The sequence below is a fragment of the Porites lutea genome, chromosome 2 (genome assembly GCF_958299795.1).
Source record: "Porites lutea chromosome 2, jaPorLute2.1, whole genome shotgun sequence".
NCBI lineage: Eukaryota > Metazoa > Cnidaria > Anthozoa > Scleractinia > Poritidae > Porites > Porites lutea.
In genome coordinates, this window is record NC_133202.1 from 15,372,617 (window position 1) to 15,398,027 (window position 25,411).

The window sequence follows — 25,411 nt, forward strand, 5'->3', positions numbered from 1 at the left end:
AAGCATACAGTTTTTAATTTATTCCTCACTTAGTCTGCGTAGCCGGCTACGCAGAATAGGGTATTTTGCATTTAAGCCCAAAAAAAATCAACGTGGAATTCCCGACAAAACACGCAAGTAATAGCCCCGTCACGTTTGTCACACTCACGCGTTTTGCCTTCCTGTTGCGTAAACTCTCTAAAAGTGAACGTACACAATAGAACGGGAGAGCAAAGAAAAGCCTCCCACGCAGACGTTCTTAGGGGTTCGTCACGCGTAGGACGTACAAAGATCAAAAAACATTGACATTTAGTGAAGATTACAACATGCAAGTAATGGCCCCGTCACGTTTGTCACACACAAGCGTTTTGCCGTCCTCCTCTTTCTGCCATCCTGAAAGGATGGGAGAAGAAAGAAGACGACAAACCTTGTGTGACAAGCGTGACGTTAATAATTTTGTTTGAAAAAACGTCTCGTCAAACTTCGCCGTCCTTTAAACAGATCTTTTAGTAAATGACCAGAAAAGCTTTTAAGTGAAGATCACGACAAAGCACACAAGTAATATCCTTGTCACGTTTGTCACACACAAGCGTTACAGCACGTTTTGCCGTCCTCTCCTTTCTGCCGTCCTTTTGCGTAAACTCAATAATGATCTACGCCCACACACCTCTATTTGTTATGCAAGCGGCAAATCTTTTTCTGCTAGTTAACCTGGTCCCGCAAACTCGGTCCCGAGGTCCCACACCTGCATTGAACACTAAGGCTGAGGTTCTCATCATTTTTCACCAGGGCGCCTTGATGTCGATTGTAATCGCCTCAAACGTTTAACCATCGTTGAGTCCAGCAGCTGGTCCCGTCCCTTGAACGAAAATTTACCCTTGCCATTCACCAGCGTTACCCAAAGTCACTTGACTGGCTATGGGTAATTTACCTAAAGGGGGCAACCTATTTTCACGAGAAAGGTGTTTTCACTTGGCTTTGTTTTAAGGGTGAGGGTTTTTAAAACTCGAAAATGGGCCATCATTTGTATTGATCAGGCGAAGTTATATCAAGGCTAAAGTGTTTCGCAATAATCCAAACGCCTGGAAGCTGGCCGGCTGCGCCTTTTTTCTATTTCCCTGGGTTTGAGCACGTAAGCAGGAATAATGGGAGCTCGATTTGCTCTCGGTAGTCCCGAGTTCAAATCCTCGGCCTCGCTTGTAAACAGCCAACTGGTTCGCCTCCTACCAGTTTCTTTCAGAGTAGTTTTCGTTAACTCTTTGGTCGACACAACACTTGTGCCGATACTCAAAGCCACTTTTATGGCCCAAACATTCATTGATAAATCTTATAGTCCTGGGAGGTGGACCCCCTCATAAAAAAAATAATAACTGAGGTAGTCGTGCGAGCTTTCAGGGGGAAAACATTTGTGGACTGGTCAGCTTTGGGTGTTAAAATAACTACCTTGAAAGATAATCGTATCTTTGGATGGCTATTCAAGGAATCAAACCAAGAAATTAATGAGAAGAAGTATTTATTCGAGTTAGTTTTATGGATGAAAATGAATTAAGACTACGCGCACAAAGTTGTAATCTGCATTCTGCGACGTTTTCAAAACTTTCAGGGGAGAGAATTCGTCATTTTTCTGGGAAACACCCTCGGACTTTATGGGACTTGATCATGCACCATTTCTTAGGAGGACAACAGCGAAAACCATCTCATGATTTATTTCTGATAATGCTCACAAGGCTATCTAAATGATTTCTTTGAGTTTTTTTGAAGTCTTTCTTATTCTACGTCTACAGTTTGGTAAAGAACCACATCTTGCATGGCTGGGATAAGGTCCTTACGGAAGGCAATGGATAGCAGATAATGCTCACAAGGCTATCTCAAGTCCTTGTTTGAGCTTGTTTGTGCTTCTTTCTTATTCTACGTCTACAGTTTGCTGGAGAACCACGTCTTGGATGGCGGGGATAAGGCCCTTGCGGAAGGCAATGGACAGCAGATCCTCAGCAGTCTTGGTCTCAGGGTACTGGCGAATGGCCCACTTCAAGTACAAGGCGAATTCGTTCCAATCCACCTTTCCGTCTTCATCCATGTCAATGGCTATCAGAGCACGCTTCGTTTCATCGCATCTATAGCAGCTGAAGTATGGTGCCAAGAAGCCATTGTAGAATGAATCGAACTCCAACGCATCATCTTGCTGGCTCTCTTCCCTAAGATCCCATTCATCCCACATCTTCCGAATTTCAGTAATCAAATGCTGCGCGTGGGCTTCTTCGAGATCATCCTGGGCGATGATATCGCTCATGGCAGAGGTTAGTTGGCCACCAGACCGATCAAACAATATCGCCAGACCAACCGCACTCATGTATTCCTCTTTTCTTTCTTCATTCTATTTCCTCTTTCCTCCGTGAACTGTGGGTCCTCGCCAAAGACACGCCTCAGTTTTTCTGCGATCATCTGGGGCGAGGCCAAAGTAGTCATTCGTAAGGGAGGCTTCTTACCAAAGAACTCAGCAAGGTCAAATTCGTTCCTGTTTAAAGGGAAGTTGGGCATTCCGAAGATCAAATCTAGAGCTCTTTCCCCATACACCACCTGCCTGTGACCTGAATCAAGCCCAGTTGTGATTGTGGTGATCTCTTAGGCCGCTTTGCGGAGGTACGTACAATTGTACTGTTGTAAAACTTTTTTGTTTCCGAGGCGGACTAAATTCATTATGGTCACGCTTGAACAGGAATGACCCATAGCGGCGCCTTCTTCACACAAGCTTGCCCATATACCATCTGCACCACTGGCGAGGCATGCCAACACACTGCTATCTGCCATTCCCCATTGCTCGTGAACATGTACCAACAGCTTTGCATCTTTAAAACCACAGTCGTCCATTTCTTTACGAATGGCTGCCGTCCAGACTCCAAGTTGTTCTGGCATAGATTTACCTGATGGATCCTCGTACATGAAACCAAAGGGACGCTCAGTTTGTGGTAAAGAAGACAAGTAATGAACCACTTGAAAAATGCGTTCTGGTTTACTCAACATGGCTGCGGGAAAGTCGCGTACGTTAATAAATATGCGCGCCTCCTTGGAAAGATTATTACGAACCCATCTCATGCGCTCAGACAAAAGCTTGCTGATGTCATCAGACGTGAACTTCTCATAGTCGATTCCACTGTAGACAAAATCCACTTCAATGATTGGGTGTTTGATTCCAAATTCCTTCATTTTTTTTAATCCAACAGGAATAGCTTCGACGTCTGGCACTCTATTTTTGTAACCAGGTTCCACCAACTCCGCGAAGGCGTATAATTTGTCGAAGTTTTCTCCTTCTTCTTTTAGCTTGCGACAGAAGGTGTCACCCACACGAGTCATATGGGAAAATGAAGCAACAATCATATGCTGGAAGCCAGCTTTCTTCACCTGGTTAAAACAGAGGAAAACGAAGACAATCTAAAATCTAATATCTTCTTCGGGAAGGTTAAATAAAGATATGTCTAGTAGAGTAAGGAATTGTAGAGTAGAGCGACGTAATAGCGATAACCTTGAGTTACGTAAATTACGGCAGAGTAGAGTAGAGGGTAGCAGAGTAGAGTAAAGTAGATTAGGGTAGAGTAGTGTAGAGTACATTGAGCAGGGTATATAGGGTAGAACAGAGTAGAGAAGAGTATAAATGATTCTAGAAGAGAAGAATAGAGTAAAGTAGACTGACGTAATGCAGAGCGGCGTACAGGGGCGTAGGGAGGGGGGGCGAGGCCACAGAGGTCCACGTTTTTGTTGACCAACGATTTAAAACACAGTGGATTAATAGTACTTTTTAATTCTGGTTCACTGATTGTGTAGCGAACTTGAAAATACTGTGAAAGTGTTAAAAAACTTCACGCTTTCCACAAAACATGTTTTAGCCTTCGTGTAAAAGCTTTCAAGTGAATAGTGCAAGTCTGAGGACTCGAGCGCGAACCTTTGCGGTTATTACGACACTTGCTAGCTAGGAAGCAGCATTACATTTAACTTTGTTTTGTTTTTGTGGCGAGAGCAGTACAGCCGTTATGACTGGCTTAATGTTGACCTTACTCATTTATCAGCCCTTATCAAGGATCTGAAAAATTCTCGTTGTCCAATTATCCAATTAGCTGTTCAAAAGCCATTTACAAGAGCCACACTGTAAATCAGAAAGAACTGTTTTAGCTCTAAAAATGGGGCCCCCTCGGTGAGTAAACTACAGTTCTACGTTTGAGTCTAATTTGGCTCCCTTAAATTAGAGCCAATACAGTCCAATTACCTGGGGCTGATAAGGACACAACAACTGAAATGGGCCCCAGCGTAGACTGGAATAGCCTTTTGATTGAGCTGTTTTGGCCCAAATTATGCTCAAATGGCTCCAGGAGGGGCTGAATCAGACTTTAGCCTGCAGGGCTGAATTGGCACTATGTGGCTGAAACAAATCTCAGTTTTAAGTCAGTACACTAATGGGCTCCTGCCAATTACAAGTGGTCGAACTCGCATCCTTTTTCTTGCATTTTCTTGAAAGAGATGAAGGTATGTATTGTTTCTTTTTTTGTGTGGTCCTTTGTCTTTGAGGATAGCTCAAAATATCTGCTGTTTTCTGGGACCAAAAAAGAAGTATTCGCGGAACTAGCTCTTATACACATCACTATGTCTACTATCTAACATACATTGATCTGAAAGAAGTCTTTGATTGATCTATTTCTAATTTATAAGAAACATCCAAGGAAGCATGAGCTATTGAAAGATCATGATGATGCAGAAAACCCAGCGAATAATACGGATTTATAACTTTCTTTCTACTTTGTTTTTAAATAGTGACGTCTGGTATTGTCACTATAAAAAACTACAAAAATAAAGTACATTATTTGAAAAAAAAAATTGAAGATTAAAAGTTTGAGAAATACAGAGTTTTTCAAAACGCAGTCTTAGAAATGCAGTTTCAGACAACCTAACTGCCCCCTCCCCCCACCCCAGAGACTTGCGCCCTCGGCCTCGTTTGCTCCGTCTCCTCATATCGGATCGCACCTTCCCTTGAAGTGTCCTTAAAAAACCTGGCTACGGACCTGGAGTATGAGTAGATTGTGTTGGTGTAGGGTAGAGACAAGTGGCCGGTAGAGAATAGAAGAGCAAAGTAAATAAAATAAGTCAAAAAGGGCAAGTGAAGAATGAGGACAACAGAAAGTGTAAGACGTGAATCATAGACTGACAAGGTGATATTCTTTTCCAGGCCCCGCTCGTGACTTTCACTATGGGCCCATCAAGAATACTACAAGGCTTACCTCTCCATATATTTTCCACTTGTTTTCAAGAGTATGGCCTCGAAGCTGTGCCACAGTGCTTTCTCGAAGAGAGTTGTCGAGAACAAAAAGCTCCATTTCCTTCAGTGGCTTCAGTTTTTCGTTATGCTCTTGGATTTTCTGGTGCATATGTTCAATTTGCTTTTGGAATGACATGGCTTTAGTAGTAGTCAGTAAAGCTGAAAGATGAAAGATAGCAGTAAAACGATAATAAGCTAAGGTAAATGGAATCCACTAGCTATAACATCATCGAAGACATCATTACCATCATCATCGTCATCATAATCATCAATGTCATTATTATTATTATCACAATCATAAATCTTCACAATCGTCCGGATCATCGACTGTCACTAGGAAGACAGGAAATATTTTACTTTAGAGTCGCTTTGAATTTGAGTTGCTTTTAGGCAGTGGGATAACTCTCGTTTAATCAGTTGCCATGCAGTTTAGTGAGGATGTAAATCTTATTTAGATGTATTTAACAAATCGACCACAATTTTCCATTGTCTACGCTCTTATAGACCATAGAAATGTCGTCATAAAATGTTTAATACGCGCGTGATTTTCCGAGAAACTTCGCCGGAAACTAAATATAAATGTTACTGTAAGAAACAAGTCCACCACAATTTTCCACGGTCTACACTCTTATAGACCATAGAAATGACGCCATAAAATTCGGCTCGTGGTTCCACTTGAGCTTTGAACATTTTATGGCGTCATTTCTATGACCTATAAGAGTGTAGACCGTGGAAGATTGTGGTCGATTTGTTAATTTTACATTTTTTTGCGAATGACCTGCGTATATGTTTTATAGTAAGCTAAGAACAGTTATGGTAGCATTTCGTGCATGAAATGATAAAAATCCATTGCATTTACTTGGTCTAAATTGGGAATATGCAACAATCTCTTTTTTTTCTAACCCGGCCGTTTCTCGAGAACACAACCAGCTGTTAACGCGTTCCTGCTAATATTAAAACGCCTAATACAGGGGCGGATCTAGGGGGAGGGTGCAGGGGGTGCGCACCCCCCCCCCTGAGATGACCTGCGGCTTTCTAATACAACTGGTATTCTGTAAAAAAAATTTGGTTTATTGGTGTTGACGTAGAGCATGAGACGAGTGCACCCCCTCCTAAAAAAAATCCTGGATCCGCCCCTGTAATACAAAGCCTGATCACATTCCTTCGCCCTTCACCCCTCACGGGTGCTTTGTGTTCGAAAACTTGTCATCAAAACGCTTTTTGCAATTCACGCTAAAACATTTTTCAAATACAGTGTTACTGACAAAGGACTAAGTAAGGCTAGTGATCGATAGTCCTCTGTTGTCGGGCGGGAGAAAAGAATGAGAGTAGAAAATGATACACTTTACTATCGTTTCAAAGCATACTTAACTTAGCTCGCTGGGATAGTTAACTAGACAGATCTGAATAGAAAGACAAACTGCAAAGGAGTCCAACGGCCAAATTCTATATTTGGACAACGAAAGTATCAAAGGAATTAAAATGTGATAAAGGGTTTTATAATATTGCTTGCCGTCAGATATCAGATGATGTTAAATTTGTACCAAAAACATCTAAGCTAAGGTCGGAGATAGTTTTTATCCCTTTGCTCCAATTCTTTCCCCGTAAACCTTCCACTACGCATATTGGTACATATCGAAGCAACACTCAAGAACTCAGGGTGTAGGAAGGAATAACGACCCAAATATTAAATCATACTGTGCTTACCCAAACTCCTGATTAACCTTGATGTCTAACAGGAAGCTATAGCGCAGCGGACAAGCTCACTATGCAGGTTTTTGAAATGACAAAATTCAATATTCGTCAGCCACACACAGGTTGGCGACTTCTAATAAAGATTCCTGGTACAGACGGCGCAACATAAAAAGGAGATCAGTTATATGTTCTTCTTTTTCCAAGAAAGTTCTATCAGTCATTCATCACGTGAACTTCAATCTTGATCTAATCCATAAAAAAAAAGGAAGAAAGAAAGAAACAATAAAAAAAAAAGCGAACTTGGCCAATTGTACAGCCATCTCAACCTAAAAAGCTTGGTCACAAGTAACGCATATAATCTAGCCGGATTTTTGATAACGTTATCGTCAAATAGACCTTTTGCGTCCAACAGTTTTTATATCAGGGCATGTGTTCAAAACAAGGCCCAACTCTGCGCGAGCTCTGCTTGCATTTCCGGTTACGTACTTTCCGATAAGGAACAGAATTAAAATATAAACAAACAACTGTGTTGGATAAATCTGGCCACGGTTGTGGAAGGTTTAATGAAATCAAAGCTCACAGAATCACAACACATCGATATATGTAAACCGATTAACCTAGTGAATTAAAAAATGGAGCGACAAAAATCCGCCACAAACTACACAACTAATAAGAAAAGGAAAAAAGAAGAAATAGGAAATACCGTGAACAATAATAACCCGCAGGCAGGTGAAATGGGAGGAGGAGGGAAAGATTTTGCTCGAGATCTGACCGAGTTGATGACGAGGGAGAGGAGGAGGAATTACGGGGAAATTACCTCGATATACCTGCTTAACGATTTGCAGTACCTGGTACAGCCTGACCTAGCAAGTTATCATGTGAGTATCATGCCTTGCCATAAATTACATTATGTCTGCCATAATGTCTAGTTTTATATCAAGGCATGTGGTCAAAACAAGGCCCAACTCTGCGCGAGCGCGAGTCTGTCTTTTTGTCGAGGGTCGAGGGTACCATGTCGAGGGTAATTTTTTTTTCCAATTTTTTTATAAAGAAAACGTGGTGTTGTTGTTATTGTTCTTTAATTTAATTAAATTTAAAAGCAAAGAACCTTCTTCCTTCCTGTGAAGGTAGGCAGGTTGTGCCCAAAAAATATCATAGAGCTTAGGCAGGGACTCCCAACGACTAATATCTAGATGGCCGTTCCATTCATGTACAGTTTTCGTAGCTTATCTAATAAATTCTCTTCGGACTCTTCGATTTTCTAAAGTTTAGTTTTTCGCATTTCAGTCCCCAAGTTAGCCTATTTTTCGTAGAATTGGAAATCTAAAATTTTCGGATTCGAAAATGCGATGGAGAGAGGAATCAGAAAAATTGTCACTTTCTTAAAACCTAAAATTGCATCTAAAATTTTCGGGAAAATAATACTGAGGCCCTAAGTCATTTCGAAAAGATACAAGTTGCCCTAAGGCGACCGAACAGATACAACTTTTATAGCGCAGCTTAGAATGCATTTCTAGAGATTTGAAAGTACTCTGGATAAGCGAAAAAGTGTTTTCAATGCATTTAGGAGGAAACCGTCGTTGGGTGCCCCTGCTTAGGCTGATATTTCAGTCCCGTCTGCCTCTTCTCTGCCTTGCTTAGCTGTTCAGTGGGGTTGTTTGAATATGGATATTTCACCGATTCTTGTTTTTTAAGCTATCCCACGGTATGCGACCGAATTGTCTTGCTTTCAATGAAGTAGAAACTCGCCATGAAATTTTAAAATACAAGTCATCGACAATCACCGACACCGGAAATCGTGACCTAGATACTTAGGTGCGTAGCTAGAGTGATAATTTTAAATAGATGGTTGATGCCATCGCCCGAGTCGCGCTGCAATAATAAACTCCCGGGGGAGGGCCTTGGGTATTTTTTGGGTGGGTATGTGCCGCCCGAAACTCCAAATTGGCACCCCGTTCTAAAAAAAATTTCCCCTTAAATTGATACCCCGTTCTAGAAATGAGCCAATTTTTTATACTCCGTTCTGGGGTGCAACAAGAGTACAACTGTTTGCTTGTTAACGCATTGAACTGTATTTTTAAAAGCAATCTGTCCTTGAAGTGTCAAGTGGCTGCTTACAAAACTGGAGCTTTCGTGCGTTTCAAGTATTATACCCCGTTCTAGAAAACGCCTCTGAAATGGATACCCCGTTCTAATTCAGGAGCTTCAAATCACGACCCCGTTGGGCGGCACATACCCGTATAGGTAATGTATGGGAGTACCCCCCCGGGAATAAACTCGTTCAATTACCAACGTTAATGTTCTGCAGCTTAAAAAGTATATCACTGCAGAAATTTTAAACACCCTGAAACACAAAAGGAACGCAAAACCAACACTTATTAGCCTGCGTAGCAAGCGTTTCCGTTTAGTTTCGGAGGGAGCGAAAAAAAGACCGAGGAACGGGATTTTCGGTTTTGACCGCGCGAGAAATGAAACGAGAGCCAAAAAAATTAAAGAGGGGGGAGAGGGAGGGGAGGGGTTTGTCTGCAAGCATTTCCTTCCTTTCTTCCCCACCCCCTTCCCGCTCTTTCACTTGCGCAATTTTTTCCACGGTGTTTGACTCTCGTTCCTCGTTCTTTGCTCCTAAACCCCCCAGAAACGCTTGCTACCCAGGCCAACACTTATCGGCGCAGTTGATGGTGGCAGTGGGACAATAGGAAGTCATGTGTCGAAACTAACTTTGTACACATCTTTATCCCTAGTGTGCATTTCAAACAGAAATCAGAGCTGTCTGCGCAAAAAACTTTCTTCACAACGGCTTCAGCGATTATTTCCTATTTTGCAAAAGGGAGCTTTTATTCACCAACAGCGATCAGATCGAAGCAGACGATTATGTTAACTTTCAATAAAATAATATGTTTCGTCTTTCATCGCCTCATTCTCATGAAGATGGGTTGGTCCTCCCAGCCAAAAACTGGGAAAAGTTGGAAGGGTTAGGTGAGGGCCTAGCCTTTATCGCTAATTCAGCCGCACACATCCTTTATTTGTTTTTTTGTAATTTCTGCTTCCAAGCTCATTTTGAGAGTAACATATCAGTTAAATCAGTTTTTTAAACTTTTTTACGACATTTTTTACTATATGGTGGCTCGTCAACAGAGCAGAAGACGTTCTCAGGCAGTCACTCATATTGAGAAACCTGTCCCTCCCCCCTCCCTCCCCACCCAACAAGGAGAACTAATATGGACGGAGATGTCCACGCGCCATTTGTTTTTTAAATTCTTCTTATTTGTTTTTCATTTGTTTTCCATTTTTCAAAAAAAGAATAATAATAAAAAAATTGTTACCCTCGACCCTCGACGTGGTACCCTCGACCCGCGACATGGAACCCTCGACCCTCGACCCTCGACAAAAAGATAGACTCCGCGAGCTCTGCTTGCATTTCCGGTTACGTACTTTCCGATAAGGAACAGAATTAAAATATAAACAAACAACTGTGTTGGATAAATCTGGCCACGGTTGTGGCAGGTTTAATGAAATCAAAGCTAACAGAATCACAACACATCGATATATGCAAACCGATTAAGCTACTGAATAAAAAATGGGGCGACAAAAATCCGCCACAAGCCACACAACTGTGGCTGAAGCCCCACAAAAAGAAGCAGAGCTCGCGTGAAAGCTGGAAAGCGAAAAATTGTTGGACAATTGTAAAACTATGAAGAAGAAAAAAAAAACTGTCAATACTAAACGTGACGCCAACGAAACGGCAGCCCTTGTCTGAACCGTGACATTAAATGTCTGGTACAAATTAGAGTGATAACAATCGATAGGAAAAGTCGGACTTAAAAATTGTCAACCAAGTAGCAGCCCAATGACTGACCTACCCAACAGGCATAATAACAGAACGAACTAAGTCATACGAAACGAGAACTAATGCCAGCCAAATAGCAACCCAATGACTCACCCATTCAGCAGGCGTAAAAAAAGAATGAATAAGGTTAGGAACTAAGATCTCAAAGGTTAGTGAAAAATGGTTTTCTAAGCCCACCAAGTAGCAGCCCAATTGTCGGACCTACTTTCGACACGTGGGCAAATCAATTAATTAGCGTGAAGAACTTCCGACCTCAAATAAACTTTAAACGCGTCGGATCTCCAGCGAACAAGAGCACGAATTTGCGCGTCCGAATAACCTTTTTCAGCGGCATGGCCCGCGCCGCCAATGCGAAAGCTATGAGTCTTGTACCGACTACTGTCAAGACCACAGTAAGATAAGCACTGATGAAGCGCCACATTGAATTGGTGAACAGAGATGGGGGTCTGATCAGTGTGACAAAAAAGTGGCCCTGGACTATTTCCCCTGATATTACAGTACTGATATAAGGCTGTAACAGGGCAAAAGGGGGAAGAGACATCCTTTGCAAGTAAAATGTCAAAAGGTCTGCGACTAGCGTTATGCTTATACTCGGTAATAGTAATCTTTGTCCCCTCCACTTGGCCTTGCCGAAATAAAAATGTTAGATTACTGTACTGAACGACGGAACGCGCAAATCGTGTGCTCTTGGAGGCCAGTTCACCTATGCGAAAAAGACCGTAAAATGCGACAAGAAACATCGCCGAAAAAAGAGAACGATAAAATACCGAAGAGTTAGAAAAAGTAAGAGAGTGAATCAGCTGGTGCAATATGGGCCGTGTAATTGGCAGACGAATGTCCGACAGCTGTTGACAGCTCAAAGCTGTCAACAGCTTGTCAATTAGAAAAGATTTGGTGGGATCATTAAAACCTTTGAGCTTATTTGCATAGGAAATGGCAGAAAGATATGATTTGATGGTGGAACAGGCCAATTTACGAAACGAAAGATAAGAAATAAAAAGAGGGAAACAAGTAGGGGGTAAAGGTAAAGGAGGATTGGTTGAACCGTACAAGTGAGCATAGAATTGGCGGAAAACGACCCACTCACGCTGATACAGCGGCCGCGAGCTGGCTGTGAGAGTAGAATTTAGTGGATCTGTCAAGTTAGCACCCAACTCTTCGGCAATAGGTTCTCGGGGATGGGGGTCGGGAACTGGTCGGCTTCTGGTTAAAGTTCCTTAACCTGACTGAGGATTGGTGATGACATTGACGTCGTCATCCACAGCCTGTTCAACAAGTCCAGTTGGGTCTTGCGTGACTGCTGGCGTTGGGGAGTTGTTGTCGAGCAGCGAAGCCAATTTCTCAGGCGAGATGGCCGTCTTTACTGCTTGTGTAATTACGGCAGAAATGGTAGCGGTCATTGCGTCGACATCCACGGACACTGTACCTGGGGATGAACTTGAAGGTTTTGAAGCAATCACGTTGGCCTGCTCAGTTGTAGTGTTCTCATGAACAGTGGGCGCTTCCTCAGGACGCAGTCTTGGCCGCCTGGCTCTCTTGTTGGGGCGAACGGATGGAATGGCGGCGGGCGCTGTAGCTTGAGTTGCTGGTCGTTTTCGCGGAGGCATTTTTTAGAAAAAGACTACTGAAACTGGCAAAAATAACAAGACTGAGACAATTAACAGCACTGCAGGGGGCACGAATATACCCCGCGAGCCATTGTTGTCTGGAAAATTACTTAGTACCTGGGAGAGGCAGTATATATGTAGCCTAACAGGCCCAACGTAGCCACAAAAGAAATTGAAAAATATAAGTGACAAAATACGAAAACTAAGACAGCAGTAACAGTAGTAGTAGGGGAGGGACCGGTTAGGCCTCTTTTTTGCGCAGGAATACATTAACTAGGTGACGTCACAGGCTATTGTCTTGATCTCATGAATAAAATGCTGTGGTATCTCATTAACTTGCGGGGGAATCTCATTAAGTATATCCAGTTTGACGGGTTCATCAATGATGTCGTGTTCTATTTTTATCTTGTGGCGGTCATGGTTGGTATAACCGGTTTGACAGGTTTTAGTTATTTTCGGAAGATGATGTCATATGTATTCGGGGTACTATGATGTCATAGTTGTTTTGATTATTTGACCGGAATTAGAAAGACGCTCATTGGCTGTCTCGTTTGACGAAGCATTCTGGTTGGTTGCCGTATTTTTTATTGTTTTAACGGCATAAAAGCCTGCTCACTGCCTTCCCGCATACTAATTTGGATTTCCTGTATACTAATTAAGTGCCTTCCTCCATATATAATGAAGTGGATAGGTTTACTAATGAGCGTCACTCTACTACAATAGGAACAATAGGCTTGCCTAGACTTGCCCGGGCTCTTTTAACCCTGATTGTAGAATCTATTCTATCTTCCAAATAAAAGCACGCTCTCCGTTCAGCATATTACTCTTGCAATCGCTTTGCTAAGGAAACAAGTTCGCTTGCCTAAATAAAAATTCGGTTATAACAAAACTCAGACACAAAAAATGGAGCTCAAACTCTTTATTTCAATCTATTGCAAACAGTGCTCTCTCTATAAAATTACTTTATCTTGATGTCTTGTTACACGCTCTGTTAACCAGTTGTAATTTGCATCTGACTCATGCCTCTTTTGTGTTCTCGCAAATTAAACAATCATGCTTAAGTCCTCTAACAAAAAGATAAGGTACCGTTTCATACACAATTGTTAGATCTATTGAAAAATAAAATATTCCACTGCAAAGTGCATCGACAACCGTTTAATTAATTTGTTATTGGTCTATCGAGCACTCGTTTGGTTCTTTTCTAGGATTAAGTCATCAATAAAACACACTTAAAGTTTGGTTGTTTACAGTTTTTATTGAAGTGCAACAATACAAAGATCCAGGAAATACATCGACCTACTATTACACCACGATTGACAAGAATTGGATTAGAACTAATGATGACTCATCAAATTTTATAAGAAAAGCTATATAAACAGGAAAATAACTTATTTCCTTCTGTATGTTGGAGGTTCTCGTGTGGTAAAGATGCCGTATAAATTCAAGAGAGATTGCCCGGTATGTGGTAAGCCAGAATTACTCTCTTTGAGTGATCACCTGCGTCAAGTGCATCGACTAAAGAGCCACGAAAGAAAGCAATGGCTAAAAGCAGCAGTATTTTCGGGATCTAAGAAAAGTCTGGGTATAACACAAGGAAAGTCCCGACGTTTTACACAATTATTGCACACAGAAAAGGAAAGAAGTAGAGAACGAAAACGAACTATTGCAGCTGTCAAAGAAACGGAAAAACCTCAGCATTGTATAGTCAAGAGGCCCAAATTCAGTGACGATGTTTCCCTGGAAACCAAGGCATATCCAGAATTTTTGTTTCGACATAAATTTTCACTTCTCGTGGTGGGCCCCACTCAGTGTGATAAAACATTTTTCGTTGAAAAAATTCTCACAACGGATCGTATTCTTTACGAGAGCAAGAAACCGAGGCGAATATGGTGGTACTACAGTCAGTGACAGGATACCTGCAAAGTGATGTAGTCATCTATCAGAAAAGAAATTCAGTTTTTTCGTGGCCTTCCAGAGTTTAAAGAAGATCTTCGGGAAATTGACCCAAAGTTTAACAATGTACTTGTGTTTGATGATCTTATGGCCCAAGCAACAGATAGTACTCTCGTTTCCCTTCTGTTTACCCAAGGCCGGCATAGAAATGCTAGTGTGATACTGCTGCTACAAAATATGTTTCCAAAGGGAAAATTTAACACGGACATCAGCCGGAATGCTCAGTACATGGCTCTTTTCCGAAGTCCTAGCGATCGAAAACAAATCGGTATCATTGCAGAACGAATGTTGGACAAAAATCGCCCGCCATTCATGTCAGCTTATTTTCAAGAAACGGAAAGAGCGTTTGGCCGAGTGATAAGCAAGTATTGAGTGACATTTTCGACTCTTGTCGTCGATATCCAACCATTAACAGCTCCGTAAAATCGGTCGAAACCGTCAAAACGACCAGTTACAAGGAAAACCTTGCCTGCGAAGCTAGATCAGCAGTAAAATCGCCTCCTGTTGTCAAATCTTCCCCGCCAATTGTAAACATGTCACGGCCATTTCCTTTTGATACAGTCTGGTCTGAAGCAGCCTATCCCGTTGTACAAAATTATATGCAAGGAGCGCCCCGATGCCAAACCCTACCAAAAGACTTTGGGATCACGGAAATGTACCGCATTGCCAGACATCTTTATGATCCATATCTTCCATCGTACTCGTATGGAAATTACTGGCCTGTGAAAATAAGACATTATTGCAATGGAAAATCGAAATGGATTTATTTACACAAGGACGATCCCAGCGGAAGATCTTTCCTGGAAAAGAACCAAACGAATGCTCGATAGACCAATAACAAATTAATTAAACGGTTGTCGATGCACTTTGCAGTGGAATATTTTATTTTTCAATAGACCTAACAATTGTGTATGAAACGGTAACTTATCTTTTTTGTTAGAGGACTTAAGCATGATTGTTTAATTTGCGAGAACACAAAAGAGGCATGAGTCAGATGCAAATTACTACTGGTTAACAGAGCGAGTGACAGGACATCAAGATAAAGTAATTTTATAGAGAGAGCACTGTTTGCAATAGATTGAAATAGAGAGTTTGAGCTCCATTTTTTGCGTCTGAGTTTTGTTATAACCGAATTTTTATTTAGGCAAGCGAACTTGTTTCCTTAGCAAAGCGATTGCAAGAGTAATATGCTGAACGGAGAGCGCGCTTTTATTTGGAAGATAGAATAGATTCTACAATCAGGGTTAAAAGAGCCCGGGCAAGTCTAGGCAAGCCTATTGTTCCTATTGTAGTAGAGTGACGCTCATTAGTAAACCTATCCACTTCATTATATACAGAGGAAGACACTTAATTAGAATGCAGGAAATCCAAATTAGTATGCGGGAAGGCAGTGAGCAGGCTTTTACGCCGTTCAAACAATAAAAATACAGCAACCAACCAGAATGCTTCGTCAAACGAGACAGCCAATGAGCGGCTTTCTAATTCCGGTCAACCAATCAAAACAACTATGACATCATAGTACCCCGGAATACATATGACATCATCTTCCGAAAATAACTAAAACCTGTCAAACCGGTTATACCAACCATGACATCATCCATCTAAAAATAGCACATGACCTTATCTTTATGAGATTCCTTCCCCTTTTAATTCATGAGATAAAGACAATCGCCTATGTTGTCACCTAGTTAATGTATTCCTGCGCACGCTAATGATATTCCTGCGCAAAAAAGAGGCCTAACCGGTCCCTCCTATACTACTAACAGTATAAAAAAAGCCAAGTTCCATGAGAAAACGTGCATAATCACTGATACCGAGTGCATTGGACACACCTCCCAAAAATAGGGGGCGGTCAAAAGGGGTTGTACACTCAAAATGGTAAAGCGAAAGCACAAAATAACATAGCCAAAGTGGCAAAATAAACACAGTATTTAAACCGTGCATGAACAAAGTAGCAAGCCTGCTTATAGGTAGGAAAGTACTTTCCAACAAGTGAACAAAGGGCAAGTGAACAAAGGGCAAGGCTGCATAACATTCGACTTGCTAAAGAGCAGCAAATATCAAAATTAGGGAACTGGCAAATACATGGGAAAAAATTACTGCTGTTAACGACCTGAGAAAATTCGTATACATCTAAGAACAGCGCCTCTCGGATGGCGAAAATATTCATAATGTCCCAGTTTGTTTAAATGAACACCGTCCCGAGCAAGAAAAAGGGATTTACAACGCCAAAACCCTCTGTGACGCGGGTAAAGGAATGGGTTCTAAAACCACCTTAAGATACTTCGTTAACAAGTCAACCTGCAGTTTGTTAAAAGAAGATGCATCTTGCCTGTAAAGGGTTTGACAAACGCAAATCAATTCCACTCCATATGACTCATAAAGTAAACGACACAGATCTTCGATCGCCGAGCCAGTTTCAACTGCCGAAATGGTGGTAAGGTCATTCGTACCTAATTGCATGATTACTACATTGGGAGCGAAGCTGAGCGAACTCCTCTACTACACCTAAATAATACTCACGAGTTTTAGAAACCGTTCTACCTCCAATCCCATGCCATCTTATGAGCAGATTGCCATCTAGACTTAAATTTTTCGCAATCTGCGCATTAAAATTGCGGCAAAGAAAATCGTGCACACGGCGAATGAAAGAGTGGCCCAGAATTAAAACACGGATTGGCGGCATGAGGAAAAGAGAATAAAATCAAAGGAAGAACTTGCCTGAAAATATTTTGCCCGAGATCTGACCGAGTTGATGACAAGGGAGAGAAGGAAGAATTACTGGGAAGATACCTCGATATACCTACTTAACCCTGCCAACGCCCTATAACCTCATTGGCTAGATTTGCAGTACCTGGTACAGCTTGACCTAGCCAGTTATCATGTGAGTATCATGCCTTGCCATAAATTACATTATGTCTGCCATAATGTTTAGTTTTTTCGGCCAAAGTAGCTATTATAAAAACTAAGAGTGAAACCATTGCTTTTTTCCCCTTCTCCTCCTTTCCTTCTCCTCGCTCTTTCTTTTTCCTTCGTTACTGTGATTTTGGAGCTTCTCTGGCGTAAGAAACCTGCCTTTTGACGCTTTTTCACACAAATGACTGCAAATTTCGTTGGGTTGGTTTTCAAAAAAACCGGCTATATATATATATATATATATATATATATATTTATATGATAAACTATTTCTGACCAATCATAGCTTGCTCATTGAAACATATTATTGTTTGAAGTGGAATTTTGAAAAAAATACTTATTTAAATTTAGTCCTAATTGAAAAATAGATTCAACAAAAAGCTCTATTTCAACAGTGCATATGACGTTGTTTAATTGTATTCGTGGTTAAAATATTTTTCCTTTTTGTGTTTGGGTATGATAAGGTATGATAATGAGCTTAGAACCGAGAAAATAAATTTGAGCTTCGAATAAATTTGAACCAAGGTAATCGAGTCTACTGGCTCTTTCAAAAGAGCTTTATTTTCCTTTTTTAGCTTGCTTAGCAATAACGTTCTTTACGATTTTGCTATTGACAGGTTTAAAGGGGAATTTCTTGAATTGGTTTTGCGGACAAGTGTGATCACCAAATGACGTAATACAAAAGATTGAAAAGACAGTGACAGGAGCCCATAACCCGGAGCAAGCAACTCCCATACTAAGCCTATGTCACGGCGTTTTTACGGACCAGTCTATTTTTAGACACATTTTAGGGCACTTTTTCCCGCGAAAGTAGAATCTCCACCATGTCTATGAGCGCATTCGAAGTACAAGATATCAAAAAGGAAAAAAAATGTATCATTTTTAGGTCTATAGGTTTTGCTGACTGGTTTGTGGAATTTAAAAGATATTCAAACTTCTCGCCAAAACCGTTCTAAAAATTGGTCCGTGAAAACGCCGTGACACGGTGAGCGCATGGAAGTTGCTAATCCGGGTTACTAGGTCCTGACACTGAATAACCTGAGATCAGGCGTTATTTTTTATTTTAATGTTTTTTTTGCTTCTTTGCTTCTTTGGCTTGAGGTAAAGGGATAGGGCATGATCGCAGGCTAGACATTGAACAAAACGCACTCCACAACACAATGCAATAACTACCCAACAATAGTTTCCGCAACACCGGCGAAACACCCTGTCTATATGACACAACATTAGCTTTTTTGTTTGATGCGCTGTTACTATCGCTGAAACAAAATAACGATGTATTTTTTTTATCTTCAGTCTTTTACAACTGAATCGAGGAAATTTCAAAGTAGTAACAAGAGGTATATGTTCCACCTGTTGGCTTCCCTTTTCACCTCCAATTATTGTTTGCGCGTGTGTGTGTGTTTTGTTTTTTTTTGCATTGCTATTTCTTAGCTAACCCTATTTATTGCCATTTGTGATGAACGTTTATTGTGATCCCTCTCAATGAGCGTTGTAATTCTTAGGGAAAACTTCGCAAACAAATATTTTAAATTTCTGGCTCCCGCATTTTTCTGGGAAAAGAATTCAATTCAGGTGCAATAACGAATCGATAGTCGGGTCATTCAAATAAGGCCCTCGTATAATGGCTCCCCTAAGGCTCCTTGTACTCCTTTCTATAAAACACAATATTTCTTTGTCACGGCCAGCCACGTCCCTGGGGTATCTAACGAAATCGCTGATGCCCTCTCCCTCTTTCAGGACGCACGTTTCTGGGCGGTGGCTCCCAAGGCTAAAAAAAGACCCTGTACCATCCCACCTTAAGAGGTTCAGACGTACGCAAAGTGGGGACTGGCATGAACTACTAACCGTACGTATGAGCTTCCAAGACTGACGCTTTTCCCCAAGGGCATACGCTTGTTATTGCGTGCTCCACCTCACCTGTTTGCGCGGTGACTGCTATGCGCGAGTACTTTCTTACCGCTCGCCCGCGCGGGCCACTTTACTTCTTTCAATCTGTACGTCTGCTGACTAGGTCTGCCGTTGTTAACCTTATCAGGGACGGCGCTCGTCAGGTCGGTCTACCGTCCCTCAAAGGGTACATATTTCGTATTGGAGTCGCCTCTACGCAGCCGCCGCGGGCTTGCCAGGCTGGTTAATTAAGGTTTTAGGCAGATGGTCCTCGGATTGCTACCAACTTAATATACGCACTCCTCGTACTGTGTTATTGTCCGCTGCACCGAGAATGGCCAATGTGCCATACCTTAAACCAAATTTTTTTTTCGGGCTTAAGGGAATACATGCTTCGCACGTATCCGTGGCGGTTTAAGTCTCACGGCGACTTCCCCAAGCTCTGATTTAAGAGAAAACTTTATATTTGATTGTTTTACAGCACGTGCCGGCGGAGTAGTATTGATAAAATAAAGTTCCTAGAACAGAATAATTGTCTACACCTTTCTATAAGTTGCAAGATGCTGGCCGGAGGTTTCAGCCCTTAGTGCCGCGGAGTGTTAGGCCATATTAAAAGATGTTGGCGCCGGGGAGATAAGTAAGGCTTCATGGTCACGCTATGAAAGTTGTCCGCCATACCGATCTCGGAGCGGTGTTCTCCCCTTTAAGCAATATGTTTTGTTATTAAGTTTTTGTTAGACTCTTATTTAAAGCCTAGCTAAATTAACTGCGAAATTAAACAAGTTTTATAACTCAATTGTAAAACGCCGTTCATGTAGCGTGGCGCCCTTAATCAGCAACATGTAATGCAACATTATGTCAGCGCTTATCACTAGACTTTTACTCGTGGTAGGTAGAATTAATGGGTATAGTACGTAAAATCACTTCCACAGGAGGGAAATTACTTGTACAATAGCAATCCTCGCTTATGTTACAGTTGGGGCTAGTTTCTAAAGTACGTTCGTTTTTTATGGCTAGGGAAAATAATTTTTCTCATGCATATCTCGTGAAGCACCTCATTTTTAAAATTTTAGGTGCAATTTGACGTATTACGAAAGTGAGACATTTTCTGATTCCTCTCTCCGTCACATTTTTGAATCCGAAATTTTTGGTTTCCTTTTTTCTCAGAGAAATAGCCTAACTTGGGAAGAGAAATGTGAAAATTAAACTTCATAAAATCGTAGGGGATTTATTAGATGAGCTTCGAAAATTGTGAATGAATTGAACGGTTATCTAGAAATTTTTAGCCGTCCCCAAGTCATAGACAATTTTAGGCAATATTTGCTTCACCAAACAGATATTTTACAGAAAACAGTCGTTGGGTGCCCCTGTGCGTGCTGTGTCTCATTCTGAACTTTATTGCCAAGTTGTAATAGTTCCAGACTGTACGTATTTATATTTACTTGTCTGCTATGGAGTTCGGCATTCAGAAGTGTGCGTGCATAATCTTGAAGAGAGGAAAAACTATCAGTTTTGACGGTATTAAGGCAGGGAAATTTCCTCATTGGAACAGAGAGAGAGATACAAGGTTCTGGGCGTGTTAGATGCTGGATATGTCTCGCAGGAGGAAATGAAAGCAAAACGGACAACGGAATTCTTCCACAGGATACGATCGATTCTGAAGTCGAAGTTGAACGGAGCCAATGTTTTGGTAGCTATTAATGAAAGAGCTGTATCTCTCCTGATAGTGCAGGTATCTTGTAGGTATGGGTCTTAATCGTGCATTATTTCTTTAAAGAAAAGCGAAAAGAGCAGTTTATGCGAAAAAATATATCGATTTTCACCCTACAACTTATAATTTATTTCCGATAAATCAGGACAAGGTTATCTGTGGTCATGAGCTTTTTGTCAGTGTTGCTTATTCTACGTCTACAGTTACGTGAAGAACCACGTCTTGCATGGCGGGGATAAGGCCCTTGCGGAAGGCAATGGATAGCAGATCCTCAGCAGTCTTGGTCTCAGGGTACTGGCGAATGGCCCACTTTAAGTACAAGGAGAATTCATTCCAATCCACCTTTCCGTCTTCATCCATGTCAATGGCTTTTAGAGAGCGCTTTGTTTCATCGCATCTGTAGCAGCTGAAGTATGGTGCCAAGAAGCCATTGTAGAATGAATCGAACTCCAACGCATCATCTTGCTGGCTCTCTTCCCTAAGATCCCATTCATCCCACATTTTCCGAATTTCAGCAATCAAACGCTGAGCGTGGCCTTTCTCGGGCTCATCCTGCGCGATGACTTCGCTCATGCCAGGGGTTAATTGGCCACCAGACCGATCAAACAGTATCGCCAGACCAACTGCGCTCATGTATTCTTCCTTTCTGTTTTCGTTAAGGTCTTCCAACATTACTTCCTTCATTCTCGTGCTTCTTTCCTCCGTGAACTGTGGGTCCTCTCCAAAGACACGCCTCAGTTTTTCCGCGATCATCTTGGGCGAGGCCAGAGTAGTCATTCGTAAGGGAGGCTCTTCATCAAAGAAAGTAGCAATATCAAATTCTTTCTTGTCTAAGGGGAAGTTGCGTATTCCGAAGACCAGATCTAGAGCTCTTTCCCCATACACCACCTGCCTGTGACCCGCACCAAGCCCAGTTGTGATTGTGGTGATCTCTTGGGCCGCTTTGCGGAGGTACGTACAGTTGTATTGTTGTAAAACCTTTTTGTTTCCAAGGCGGACTAAATTCATTATAGTCACACTTGAACAGGAGTGACCCATAGCGGCGCCTTCTTCACATAAGCTTGCCCATATACCATCTGCGCCACTGGCGAGGCATGCCAACACACTACTGTCTGCCATTCCCCATTGCTTGTGAACATGTACCAACAGCTTTGCATCTTTAAAACCACAGTCGTCCATTTCTTTACGAATGGCCGCCGTCCAGACTCCAAGTTGTTCTGGCATGGATTTACCTGATGGATCCTCGTATATCAAACCAAAGGGACGCTCAGTTCGTGGCAAAGAAGACAAGTAATGAACCACTTGAAAAATGCGTTCTGGTCTACTCGACATGGCTGCTGGAAAGTCGCGTAGGTTGATAAATATACGGGCCTCTTTGGAAAGATTTTTACGAACCCATCTCATTCGCTCAGACAAAAGCTTGTTGATGTCATCAGACGTGAACTTCTCATAGTCGATTCCACTGTAGACAAAATCCACCTCAATGATTGGGTGTTTGATGCCAAATTCCTTCATCTTTTTCAATCCAACAGGAATAGCTTCGACGTCTGGCACTCTATTTTTGTAACCAGGTTCCACTAACTCCGTGAAGGCGTATAATTTGTCGAAGTCTTCTCCTTCCTCTTTTAGTTTACGACAGAAGGTGTCACCCACACGAGTCATGTGGGAAAATGAGGCAACAATCATATGCTGAAAGCCAGCTTTCTTCACCTGGTTAAAACAGATGAAACACAGAGAAGAAGTTAAATCATTTACTTTATCTCAGGAAGGTTAAGTGAGGTAATTTGTAGTAGAGTAGTGTGGCGATTGCGTAGAGTTAAGTCAGTTATTGTAGAGTAGAGAAGATTGTAGAAGACTCCCGAGCAGACCAGAGTAGAGTAGAGCCCTATAGAATGGAGTAGAGTAAAGTATAATAGGGCAGAAAAGTGTAGGGTAACTAGAGCAGGGTATACAGGGTAGAGTAGATTGAAGTATGATAAGTAGAGTGGAGCAGAGAAGAGTAGAAATGATTAGAGAAGAGAAGAACCCACTGAGAGTGGAGTGAAGTGAAGTAGACCGACAGGCAGCACTTGTGTCCAGAAATGCACGCAGTGGCGAAAATGACCAATCTGGCAAAAAAAACTCTTTAGAGGTATGGCGAAAACTTAAATGCTCCTTGTAGAGGTAAGAGTGGCGAAGTTGACAAAACTGGCGAATCTGGCGAAAATAGAAAATCAGGCGAAAAATAATAGAGCAAAACGGGCCCCTTGAAGAGTGACGGTTTTTACGAAAATGGCAGATCTAGCGAAAATGGCCAATTGGGCGCTTAAATTTGACATGGGTCTGGCAAATATTCAAATTTCATGGCAAAAGGGGGCCCTTGGTAAGTGGCGCTTTTGGCGAAAATAGCGAATCTGTCAAAAATAGTCAAAACTTGCAAATGGTTTGGCGATACATTAAAATATCATGTAAGAAGGGCGGTAGAGACGAGACGAGAAATAGGGAATGGAAGATTAGAGTAAATAATAAAAGGCAAAAAAGGGTGAGAGAAGAATGAGAACAAAAGAAGGTAAGACGTGAATCAGAGACTGACCAGCTGATATGCTCTTTACCAGGCCCCCCTCGCAACTTTCACTTTGGATCCATATCAGGAATAGCACATGGCTTACCTCTTCAAATATTTTCCACTTGTTTTCAATGGTATGGCCTCGAAGCTGTGCCACGGTGCTTTCTCGAAGAGAGTTGTCGAGAACAAAAAGCTCCATTTCCTTTATTGGCTTCATTTTCTCGTTATGTTCTTGGATTTTCTTGTTCATACGTTTAATTTGCTTTCGGAATGACATGGTAAACTAATGAGTGAAGCTGAAAGGTGAAAGACAGGAATAAAACGATAATTAGGTGAATAGATTCCCAGTTAACAATAGATGATCTGTCGTGTTATGTAATAACCAGAGTACTCTAGTCACTCTGGGGATAAATACAAATTCATACTGTATAAGCTAGCTCTTCTTCAGTTTAGTTAGGTTGTAAATCTATTCTTATATATTACATACATATTTTTTCCTTACACATCCGATTTGTTAATCTCGAGTATGATTACAGACCGAATTGGATGACTAGACACGAATTCTTTTACTAATTAATCATAACCGTGATTACAATTTTTGAGAAAAGAAATGCATCCTTTCTCGGTGAAAGAACTTTAAAATTAATTATTCAAAATTAAGGAAAAATATTACTGGCAGAGACACTGTCTAATGTTACAAATTCACCCACTTTGGAAAATCTCCAGTTTGGTAGGGTAAGTGGTTGTTGCTATAGCGATGTTATTATGATTGGCTGATGTAACTGTCCGATTACAACCCCACACAAAATATGTAAAAAATAAAGCAGTTTATGCACCAATCAAATTTGATGAAATTGTAACAGGTTATGATTATGGTGAAAACATTTTTGCAATACTGTTTAATACTTCAGTTTACCATAAGTGGAGTCAAAAGAAGGTAAACTGGCCCCTGTAAAGATGTCTTCTGCTTCATTCTTTCGTCAGACCAGATCTTTAAATGTAATGAATGTGCCTAATTTACACATAGTTTACAGTTTCGATAGATATCGGTTACATTTCTCAAAACTAGTGATTTTGATATCGACAATGATCGATATAATGTATGTAAATAAACAGACTAGGTTATTGATTAGCCTTTTACCCTTTGCCCTATGATCTGAGGCAAATAGGATGGCCAAAAAATCATTAAAAATAAAAGGAATGAATTCAGAGTTTGAAAATCAACATGTAAGACCAGCAGGTTGAACGTTGACAAAAAGATCAGAGAACTTGAAAAAATTAGTTATTTTAAACAATTTGAAAACTGAAATCTGAAGATTTAGATCAAATTAGTTGTACCCAAGGCAATTTTAAAGAAACAATTTAATGATTTTGTAGTTTCAATATCTTGTGAATATTAATGTGAGTGTTTTAATGTACTTTTATAACTTTAAAAATTTTGTAAGGGTTTATCCCATCAGCGCTGGGCTGGGTTTTCAAGTGACCTTTTAAGGTAGCTGAACACAGTTTTGCGGGCGGTCAGCGGTAACTCGCGTGACGGAGTGTGTTTTAGACAAACAAACATAGCGGCGAAAAAAGCAATGGTACACAGAAGACAATTTCTCAAAATCTACTCATTAAAATTTTGTGATATTTGGCAGAATTTTTGCTTTTATCGTCCTTTCAGTAATAAGAACTTTAAAATGGAAGTTAAACAGACGAATTTTGTAACACATTTAATAATTACAGTAAAATTGATTATATAAAACCCCGTCTGTTAAAATTTGGTCAAATAAATTTCAAATGGTAATGATTAGTCATAGTAAGCTGTGTGCAAGTTTATAGGAAAATCTAATGAGCGAATATTATGTAAACTGAGTAAAAGTGAAATTTTAAGGTCGTATTGAATCGTTCATATTGCCGTGGAAACTACGAAAACGTCACATTTAACCAGTCAATCAAAATCTTTCATTAGTATATTTTTTAC

At 41.0% G+C, this 25,411-nt stretch overlaps 1 protein-coding gene and 1 pseudogene across 1 annotated transcript; both read right to left on the bottom strand.

Moving 5' to 3' along the window:
• Positions 1–1,555: 1,555 nt before the first annotated feature.
• On the bottom strand, positions 1,556–12,430 carry LOC140925693 (uncharacterized; annotated as a pseudogene).
• An 8,337-nt stretch (positions 12,431–20,767) lies between these two features.
• On the bottom strand, positions 20,768–23,739 carry LOC140926675 (uncharacterized). The gene is made up of 2 exons (XM_073376392.1): positions 23,549–23,739; positions 20,768–22,610 (listed from the first exon to the last, which is right to left on the bottom strand). The coding sequence occupies exons 1-2, from the start codon at positions 23,720–23,722 to the stop codon at positions 21,087–21,089; spliced, it is 1,698 nt and encodes a 565-aa protein (XP_073232493.1). The 5' UTR covers positions 23,723–23,739; the 3' UTR covers positions 20,768–21,086.
• Positions 23,740–25,411: the final 1,672 nt, after the last annotated feature.